This window comes from Acomys russatus, chromosome 6 (genome assembly GCF_903995435.1).
Source record: "Acomys russatus chromosome 6, mAcoRus1.1, whole genome shotgun sequence".
Classification (NCBI taxonomy): Eukaryota; Metazoa; Chordata; class Mammalia; order Rodentia; family Muridae; genus Acomys; species Acomys russatus.
Genome location: NC_067142.1, coordinates 36,003,126 through 36,014,050, shown reverse-complemented (window position 1 = coordinate 36,014,050; position 10,925 = coordinate 36,003,126). Strand labels below are relative to the sequence as shown.

General features: G+C 47.0%; 1 protein-coding gene across 1 annotated transcript; it reads right to left on the bottom strand.

The window, feature by feature from the left end:
- Positions 1-6,331: 6,331 nt before the first annotated feature.
- Positions 6,332-7,455, bottom strand: LOC127190474 (protein FAM50A-like). The gene has a single exon (XM_051147500.1). The coding sequence runs from the start codon at positions 7,442-7,444 to the stop codon at positions 6,425-6,427; it is 1,020 nt and encodes a 339-aa protein (XP_051003457.1). The 5' UTR covers positions 7,445-7,455; the 3' UTR covers positions 6,332-6,424.
- Between the last annotated feature and the right edge of the window lie 3,470 nt (positions 7,456-10,925).

Here is a 10,925-nt window from a genome sequence, read left to right as displayed (position 1 = left end):
CATTGGGGGAAAATAAAAAAGAGGAGGAGGAGAGGAGAGAGCTTATTTATCCATCCAAACTGAGGACTGTACCATAACCAAACAGGAGCAAAACTGAAAATGAAATTACTACATTTTTCCCCCTCAAAAACCACAAGGCCTGCTTAGAACAAATCTGGGGTCACGATCAGGGATCTAGGTCTTCCTTGCCGCTCACAAAGACTCTGACTCACTGCGTTCTTGGGTAATAATTTTCCCAGACTCCCTACACCTCATTTCCTATCTTTGCAACATGGAAAAGAAGTTTGCCCCGTATCTACTGCGTGAGAAGGGTGTAGGGAAAGCAGATGACATACAAATGCCTTCGGAACACTTTACCAGGCTGAGACTTTTTCATCAGTCTGTGGTTTCGAAGAGGCTTGCTCAGCTGCAGTGGTTATTTTGATAGCCAGCCTCCTTCCAAGTCCAAAATATTCTCGAATGTGCTCAGATTTAGCACTGACAGAGAGCAGGTTGCGCTGGACCGCACTCCAGCCGCTTGCAGAGCAGGACTTGTAACTCCCAATCCCCTTTGAAGCCCTCACCCCTTCTATAAATTTTGTGTTATGAACTTTTCAAAAGCCTATGGTTTTTGTAATGAATACATTTGTTATTTATAACAAATAAGGAGGTGGGGCCTGGGATAGATGAGTGGATAAAGCACCTGTAAGATAATTTGAAAATAGGTGTGACTTTTCCTGGTGGCAGATCTGGGTACAGTTAATATCCCTAAGCTTTGTGACCATTCACGAATGAAGTTGGCACCACACTGCACTTAGAGGTCAGAGAGAATAGAACCTTTTCCCTCCTGAGTCCACAGATCTTTGGAGGGTTTGGAGACAGGGTTTCTCTTGTAGTCCTGGCTGTCCTGGACGTTCTTTGTAGACCAGACCAGCTTCAAACTCACAGCGATCCACCTGCCTCTGCCTCCCCAGTGCTAGGATTAAAGGCGTGTGCCACCACTGCCCGGCTAAGGGCAGCAGTTTAAAGGGATTGGGTCCATTTATCTTTATGTTCACAAGGAAAGACTTCGTACAGGGCAGCTGTTCCTGGATATTTGTATGGGGCTGGTTCCAGGACTCCCAAGGAAGCCAAATCACGGAAACTCAAATCCCTTGTCTAAAACAACACAGTATTTTACTTAAGCCTGCACCCATCCTCCTGTACACTTTAAATCATATCCAGTTAACCTACACTACCCAGTACAATATAAATGGTCTCCACATAGCTGTTCTTCTGTTATCTGTGTTATAAAGGCAAGGGGTAGAAAGTTCTATATATGTTAAGTATGTGAGTCCAACTGTATTTTTAAATCTGTGTATGAAACATACAGGTAAGAAAGGCCTAGTAGCTAGGCGGTGGAGGCCCATGTCTGTAATCCCAGCACTTGGGAGGCAGAGGCAGGCAGATTTCTGTTAGTTCCAGGTCAGCCTAGTCTACAAAATGAGTCGAGGACAGCCAAGGCTACACGGAGAAACCCTGTCTTGAAAAACAAACAAACTGCCAGGTGGTGGTGGCGGCCACCTTTAATCCCAGCACTCCGGAGGCAGAAGCAGGTGGATTGCTGTGAGTTCGAGGCCAGCCTGGTCTACAGAGTGAGTCCAGGACAGCCAAGGCTAACACAGAGAAACCCTGTCTTGTAAAACCAAAAAATAAAAATAAAATAAAAAATAGTAAAACAAACAGAAAGAAAGAAAGGAAAGAAGGAAGGAGGGAAGAAAAGAAGAAAGGCCTACTACAACATTAAATATGAGCCCAGAGCCAAAGGGAAAGACCTTCTTTTTTGGATGGCTCACACCAAATTAGACCCTGGAAATGGCTCTCTGCTGATGGGGGATCTTCAGTCACATCCAGCTGGACCCACGTCCCTCCCTGGCTGCACAATGACACAGTCAGCGCCTCAAAGCACTAGCGTACAAACTTACCCAGAAGTACACACACACACTGGGGACATTTAGAGGAGAGACCCAGACTCCTAACAACCCCCTTGCCATGCGCAACGGTGTCGTGAAAAGGGCAGTGCACGTCTCTAAACACGTGAGAAACGTAAAAAGCTGCCTTTTCACAGTCTTCGGCTTCCCACTGCAGCAGTGACTAATGCAAGATGTTCCAGCCCAACCACGGCTCTCTCTTCATATTACCAAATGCTTCCTGTCTTCTCTTCTTGTTGCCCCAGTTCTGCCCTGACAGCATTTCATAAGATTGTAAAAAGAAAGAAAGAAAGCGGAGCAAACGGGAGTAACAGGGAAGCATCTACGGAGAAAGAGCCTTGTTCACTGCCGCTTCCCCCAGATCTTCCAGGGCACACTGGACCATCTAGACCTGAACACTCAAGCCCATCTTTAGTCTTCAGAAGCCAGAATGAGGCAACTCCCCCACCGTCCCCTGTCTGTCCCACTTCAGATTGGAGGTGCGTTGGTTTATAACTTCCAGCATCATCCTCAAGAATAAATGCCAGGAAAAAAAAATATTTTACCTTAAAAGCGCTTCCTTGGGTCCTACCCAAGACATTTAGGAGGCACACTCACACTCCACCAGCCAGTCAGACTCAAAGGAATGTTGAGCAATTTGTTGGCTCAGCCCCAGCCCCATCCTGTCTGAGGTTTAAATATCTGCAAAGGAGCTATGTAGAAATAAGCAGTTTTGGAAACTGTGTGTCAGAAAATAGTGGCTGACTGAGACATTCCTGTAAAATTCCTACAGAACCACTGAGTGAAATTCCCAGCTTGCTGGAACAGAAGGGCCACGGTTCTGTAGCAAAGAATAGGAGTCGGTGTCCCTTGGACATGCCCAATGTGGAACTTGATGGCAACTTTGCACACTGCAGAAACGGGCATTTTCTTTTCTCCCACCTTCACTCTCCCATACTAACCTTTTCACCTTTGAACTGAAAACACGTTCACAGCATGGTCATCAGAACAACAGCTCCCTCTCTACCACTTCCTGGAGTTACCAAACTGCCTGCCCTTTATCTCTCATGTTCTACCTTCTTAAGACAACGGCCCCCAGTCAGGGTCTCTCTGTCCTGCTTCTGACATTGAGTGGTTTGGTTTGGTCTTAATGGGATTTAATCTAGCACTTAGGAGAAAAGGCAAAGACAGAGGCAGAAGGATCTCTGTGAGTTTAAGGGTATATTCACCCTCATCCAGGCCAGCCACGGCATATATGGTGAGACCCAGTCTCCAAATACCTATAAATGTATATATATATGGATGCCTGGCATGCATAAAACCCCGAGTTCAATCCCCAGTACCTCATAAACCAGGTATGGTGGTATACACCTGTAATCCTAGTACATGGAGGTGTGGCAGGAGATTCAGAAGTTCAAGGTCACTTTCAGACACAAAGAGAATTCCAGGTCAGTTCAGGCTACAGAAGACTGTGTCTCAAAAGACAGACAGACAGATGGATGGATGATAGATGATAGATAGATGGATGGATAGATAAATAGATAGATCTAGATAGACAGAAACAAAACAGATAGATTGATTGATTGATAGATAGTGGTTAGATGATTGAGCAGATAAAAATGTTTATGTGTAAACTTGAAGGCCAGAATTTGATCCCTGGACACACATAAAAAAAAGCCCAGTGCAGTAGCATGCACCTGCGACCTCAGCATCCCTAGGGTGAGATGGCAGACTGAGACAGACTGAATTGTCCAACTAGCCTGGAGGCTGCAGCATGGCAGAAACAGAAGAGACTCTGCCTCTGGGAAGAGAAACCAACTCCTGAAGGTTGTCCTCTGACCTCCACACATATGTTGTGACACATATGTGCTTACACTCACAAATACCACATGCATACACACATGCACACTAATAATACGTTAAAACTTTAAATTTTATAAAAGATATTTTTTCAAATAGTCTTTTGGCAGATCCTGTCCATGGTTGGGTGTGGCAGTGCATGCCACCTTAGCACTCAGGAAGTGCCATGGTAGGATGGAGAATTGCTTAACCATCAGCCTGAGTTATCCGGCAAGTCTCTAAAACCGAAACCAAAATGGTAACAAGACAAACCCTGCCGACTATGAGCATGAATTAAACTGTAAAAAAAAAGCCAGGTGCCATAGCTCTCGCCAGAAATCCCAGCACTCGGGGTGAAGCCAGAGGCCGCAGCACCGGTTCGAGGCCACTCTGGGCTACATCGTGAGTTCCAGGCTGTCCTAAGCTACAGAATACTACCCTATTAACACAAACCAAAACAAAACAAAGCAAAACAAAACAGGGGACTTGAGAGACGGCTCAGTAGTTAAAAGCACTGGCTGCTCTTCCAGAGGACTTCCCAGCACCCACATGGCGACTTCTGGCCTCCTAGGGCACCAGGCATGCATAGGATACACAGACTTACACCTGTCCACATAGAACTAAAGAATAAAAATAAATGTTAAAAGATGAATTTGGGGGCTGGAGAGATGACTCAGCAATTAGGAACCCCTGCTACACTTGCAGAGGACCTGGGTTCACTTCCATCGTCCTCACGGTGGCTTACAAACACCCATAACTCCAGTTCCAGGGGAGCCAACAGGCACAAATGTGGTGCACTACATGCAAATGTAGGCAAAACATTCATACAAATAAAATAAAATAAATCTAAAAAGATTTGTTTTTTAATGTGAGAGGCTGAAGAGATGGCTCAGCGGTTAAGAGCACTGAATGTTCTTCCAAGGGACTCAGGCTCAATTCCCAGCACACACATGGCTGCTCACAACCGTCTCTAACTCCAAGATCTGACACCTTCACACAGATATATATGCAGGCGAAACACCAATGCACATGAAATAAAAATAAATTAAGCTGGTGTGGTAGCACACGACTTTGAACCCAGCACTCGGGAGGCAGAGGCAGGCAGATCTCTGTGAGTTCAAGGCCAGCCTGGTCTTCTACAATGCTAGTCCAGGACAGCCAGGACTACAAGAGAAACCCTGTCTCTGGAAAAAAAAAAAAAAATTGTAACCATAATCCTAAATGTACAGAAAAATGCTTGGTTCATAGTAAATGCCCAGTATCAGTGGGACACAGTTAATTAAAGCATCAAAAGCATATTACAAGGTCTGATAACTACTGGGAATGTGCCTCAGAGCTATCAAGCTAGCCCAGCATCATAAGGCCCTGGGTTTCATCCTTAGCATCAAAGTACACACACACACACAAACATACACACAAAATACATACATATATACATGTGTGTTTATCTAGAGAGAAAGAGGTGTGAAAGTTTATTGATAAGTACTCATAAGTTTGTTTGCGATGGGATCTCTACGTAGCCCTGGCAGACCTGGAACTCACTATGTAGACCAAGCTGGCTTTGAAGTTACAGAGATCCATCTGCCTCTGCCTCCCGAGTGAGAAATGCTCTTTCTTATTTAATGTTATTGTGTGTTTGTGCATGATGATATCTATGTGTGTCAGGGGTGGGGGCGTGTGTGCTACCTGGCATGCACGTGGAGGTCAGAGGATAACCTTGGGGTTCGGTTTTTCCTTCTATGTTTGGTTTCTGGGGATCGAACTCAGGTCACCAGGTTTGCACAGCAAGAGCCTTTACAAGCTGGGTGGTGGTGGTGCACGCCTTTAATACCAGCACACGGGAGGCAGAGGCAGGCGGATTGCTGTAAGTTCGAGGCCAGCCTGGTCTACAAAGTTAGTCCAGGACAGCCAAGGCTACACAGAGAAAACCTGTCTCAAAAAAAAAAAAAAACAAAAAACAACAACAAAAAAAAGGGCCTTTACAAACTAAGCCATCTATCCCTCTAGCCTGAGAAATGCATTCTTTAATAAGCTTAACTGGATTCAGCACACTTCTTATGGTGCGTGCCTGGGCCTCTAGAGAGATACTGTAATGATTTGGTATAACTGTGACAGAAATTTCACTTACAAATGTCATCATTGAAAGTAACTGCCGCCGCTGGCACCATCAGCCTATCTCCCTGCCTATCCCCAACACACTTAGGTTTTAGGTATACACAGCTATGTCCAGCTTTTCACATGGGTGCCAGGGATTTGATTTCAGGCCATTGTGCTTTGGAGATCAACACATGCTTTAAGATACGTCCTCATGCACAGAGCAGTCTCCCCCCCCCCCCCAAGACAGGGTTTCTCTGTGTAGCCCTGGCTGTCCTGGATTCACTTCGTAGACCAGGCTGGCCTCAAACTGACAATGATCCACCTGCTCCTGCCTCCCGAGTGCTGGGAGTAAATGTGTGCGCCACCATGCCCGGCGACTAAATGTTGTTTTTTTTTTGTTTTTTTTTTTGTTTTTTTCTTTTTTTAGTAATGCAGGCACTCCAGCTCCAACATGTAAAGTCTTTTTTATTGTTAAACAAAACAGGGAATCTAGGCACCTGGAGCCCTGGAGCCCTGAGGGCACTCCGGGGAGAGACAAGGTCATGCCCACTTCTGGATGCTCACCGGATGGTGTACTTGTCCCATTTCTTCTCTGGGTCATAGGGCTCCCAGCGACTGGCAGGAAAGATGTGCTTGTTCCTCTCATACCAGCTCCTCAGGACCACTTTGCCTGCGTGTGACTCATCCTTCTCCACAGTGGCATCACTGAGCAGTCGCACATCATCATGGACATCGAAGTTGAAGAGCGGCCCACTTTTGCCCCGTGCCTTGGTGACGATGAAGTCGTAGAAGCTGTGATGATGGGGGATGATTAAATCCTCCTTGATGTACATGAGCTGCTCCACCCCTGCTGACCTGAGCTCACTGAAATCCTTGCGCAAGATCTCAAGAGCTTTCTGCAGAAACTGCTGCACGGTGTTGCCCTTTTTCATCCTCACTGTGCGCCGGTGCCCAGAGCCGTCCCAGTAACTGAAGGTGATTTCTATCTCTTCACCCTTGATTTTCTCCTGTTTGGCTTCCCACTCCTGGCGCAGTTCTTCCCGAAGCCGGTTCTCCTCCTCCTCCCGGTCCCGGTCAGGTAAGAAGCTTGTGTCCACATCAGGGTTCTTCCCCAGTTTCCTTTTCTTTGTGGCGATCTCTTCCCTCTCCAGTTCCTCCTCATACACGGCCACCTCTTCCTCCTCTTCCCCCGCCTCCTCCTCTTCCTCCAAGGTGAAGGACAGGCTGGAGATCTTCCGCTTGGCCTCCTTCTTGCGCGCCTTCTCTCGCAGCTTCTCTAGTTTCTGCTGCAGCTCCTTTGACTGCTCCCTTTTGGCCAGCTGCTTCTCTCGCTCCTTCACCAGCGCTTCCTGCTTGGCCTTCATGTCATTCAGGGTCACCAGACCCACCGTACTGGACTTGAGCTCTGCTTCCACCGCATCGTAGTGTGCAGAGAACTTCTTGTCAATGTTGGATTTCATTACGTTCTCCTCCGCAATCCTCTGCTTCATCTGCTCCATTTGCTCGCGCTGTTTCTCTCTCTTCTTCAGGAGGTGCATGGCGCGGCCTGCCTCGCTTGCGGCACCCTTGTACTGAGCCATGGTGGTGGTGGTGGTGGTGGTGGTGGTGGTGGTGGTGGTGGTGGCGGTGGCGGTGGTGGTGCGCGGCTGCGGCGGCGACGGAGGCGTCAGTGGTGGTGAGGACAGTGACTTCGGCTTGGGGGAGTCCTGACGGCAGCGGCTAAATGTTGGATTTTCAAAGAATATTTATTTTGTGAGTGTAAGTGCTGCTTTGTTTGCATGTATGTTTTTGTACCTCATGTATTCCTGGTACCCACAGAGGGCACTGAATTGCCTGGAACTGGGTTATGGACAGCCATGAGCTACCAAGTGGGTGCTGGGTTCTGAACCCAAGTGTTCAAGTTCTCCTAACCACTGAGCCATCAATCACTCCAGCCCCTGACACATGTATTATTATTATTATTATTATTATTATTATTATTATTATTATTATTATTATTATTATTATTATTATTATTATTTAAATACAAAGTCCCTGAAATGGTGCTAAACAGTGGGGTGGGGTACAGTTCAGTGCCAGAGTCCCCACCCAGCACCCAGTGTGAACCCTGGCTTCTGGCTTTAGCACAGGAAACTATGCATTGACCAGTTTGGCTCCTCGCCTCCTGGGCCTCACTTTTTCTCCACCTCACTCACTGGACTTAGCCACAGGGCTTCCTGGCCTTTTTCAAGTTATGTTAAAGGCAGTGCCTCTGACTGTTCCCTTGTCTTCTCACTCAGCCACTCAGTCATATCTCTGCTCTATTCTCAGCTTCTCACAAACTTGTGACCCCAAAGTACCCCTGGTCTTCTGCAAGGTCTGCCCCACCCCCAGTGCTCAGCTTCTGAGTTATTTCTACCTGATCCTCTCAAAAAGTGGGAATAGAAAATCTACTTTGCAGCCAGGCAGTGGTAGTGCATGCCTTTAATCCCAGCACTAGGAGGCAGACTGGTGGATCTCTGGGAGGAGTTTGAGGCTAGCCTGGTCTACAAAGTGAGCCCAGGACAAAGAAACTCTATCTCAGAAAACCAAAATAAGAAAGAGAAAAAGTCCTAGCTTTGTAGGCTAGGACTACAGCTCAGTTGTGCTGTGCTGGGCCACCCTGCTGTATTCTGGGTAGTTCTGGGTCCTTGTCCTGCCTCAGGAACGGCCTTACTCTCTCATTAGTGCACCTGGCCCCTTCTAGGTCTAGTCATGGGTAGAAAAAGGAATAGAAGAAGTTAGTGTAGGGGGCTGGGTTTTTTTTTATAGCACATGTGTAGACATCAGCTGACAGCACCGAGTAATCAGTTCTCTCTTTCCACCGTGTGGATTCCAGGATGAAACTCAGGTGGTTAGGCCTGGCAGTTAACCTGAGGGGCCATCTTACTGGCCCAGTCCTTTTTTTTTTTTTTTTATGGCAAAGTATGTTTTTTTCCCCCCCAAAGCATCTTCTATCCATCAATATAACTAGGTAAAGACCATGACAGATGGCTAAGTTGTTTCATTTTTATCTTTAGCTGTCCCTTACAGGAAAGATTTTTTTCTGAGTCCGTCTGTGCTAGGGGTGGTGGTAGGGCAGGGACAAGCTTCCTGGTGACATTCTTCCTGTACTTAACATGACTTGCTGGTGACTAGTCATTTTCATAAGTGTGGAGGCAGCTTCTAAAGTACTTAGTCACCAGGGTGCTGGTCACCCTCTCCAGACTCAGATTCCCACTGAGTGCTGTGGGAATGCTCAGCGGCTCCAGGACACTGGAAAACAACAATTCCTCCTTTTCAGGGCCACAGAGAGGATGGTGTGAGATGCAGAGTGCCCACCAGTCACTGGCACATGAGATGCAGGTACCCACAGGGCAGTAGCTGCTTCTGGTCCAACACAGGCACTGGCTGGTCTAAGGACAGGAGCGCTCAGTATGCCCACGCATGGAGACATCAGTCTGTTCCCAGTCCAACTCAAAGCCCTCTGAAGGAAGGGCTGGTCCCTTTGTTTTATGGTAAATTACCGACTTTCTCTCTCTCTCTCTCTCTCTCTGTCTCTCTCTCTGTGTCTCTCTCTCTGTGTCTCTCTCTCTCTGTCTCTCTCTCTCTCCCTCCCTCCCTCTCTGTTGGGTGTGTTTATCTTTGCTCTATACATCCCCAACAAATCCTACAAACCTGATTATAAGGAAACCATAGCTTCCTGCCATACCCGCCTCCCTCTGTCCACACTTCCTTCATTAAGACAGCACTAAGGTCTTCTATCCACTCAATGACATGTTCAAAATAGAAAAACGGACTTCCTAAAGGTTGAGCTGGTTTAAGATCTAGTTTGTTCTTGTGAGGTTCTCCCCCCCACCACCCCAATTAAGGATTTTTTGTTTTTGTTTTTCAAGACAGAATTTCTCTGTGTAGCCTTAACTGTCCTGGAGTAGCTTTGTGGACCAGGCTAGCCTCGAACTCAGAGTGATCTGCCTGCCTCTGCCTCCCGAGTGCTGGGACTAAAGGCACCACCATGCCCAGCCTTAAATTGAGGATCTTAAGTAAATGTTTTAAAAATATTAGCAGAGACATCACCCTCTAAACACCACAAGACAGCTCTTTGACATTCATATTCATTTTCTTCCTTTTCTTTGTTTATTTATTTTGATTTTTCGAGACAGGGTTTCTCTGTGTGTAGCCTTGCCTGTCCTGGGCTCGTTTTGTAGATCCTCCTGCCTCTGCCTCCGGAGTTCTGGGACTAAAGGCCTGCATCATCACCACCTGGCTTCATATTCATTTTCTAGGGACAGTGTAAGAGTGTTTTGCATGCATGTTTGTACACCACATGCATGCCTAGTGCCATCATAGGCCAGAGAATTTCCACAGGACCTCTGGCACTGGAGCTACAGATGTTGAGCCCCCTGCCCCCCACCCCCATGTGTGTGCTGGCAACTGAACCTCGGTGCTGTGGAAGAGAGACCAGTGTTCTTAACCGCTGAGCCATCTCCAGCGCCAGGAAGAAATTGTGCTCACCAACCTGAAAGCCGATTTCTGCACTGTTAGGAGTCTCTTAAAACAATAGCTTAAACGCAGAAATAAATTAGTGCATACATATGCACTGTCCCTTCTCCAGTCTTATTCAGATTCAAATGACAACATACCAGCTCGAGGCTCCCGCTGTGGTACTCTGCAGGGCTCTTCCTGGGTGAAAGTGTCTGACCCTGAGAAGACTAGGTGACTCAGCACATTGAAATCGCAGAGCTCCGGTTCAGCGGGTGGAAGCCTTCCTCCCCTTTTACAAGATCTGCTGAGAAAACAGCAAAATGAGATTTTTTTTTTAAAGTTTGAAAGGTCAAAGAATTTAACATGTGACTCTCTAGCCAGAGAAAGCTAGAAGGAATTGGGCCCTCACAAACATCGCTCTCTCAGATTGCTACAAGATGGCTGTATTTAACTACTTATTAGCATTTAAATTGCCACAGGAGGACCTGGGAAAAAACTGCAGGATGCTAAGCAGGTGGGAAGGCTGGTGTGACTGGCTCCTTTTCTCTCCTATTGTTTGAGTGGTACCGGGTTGTCCCC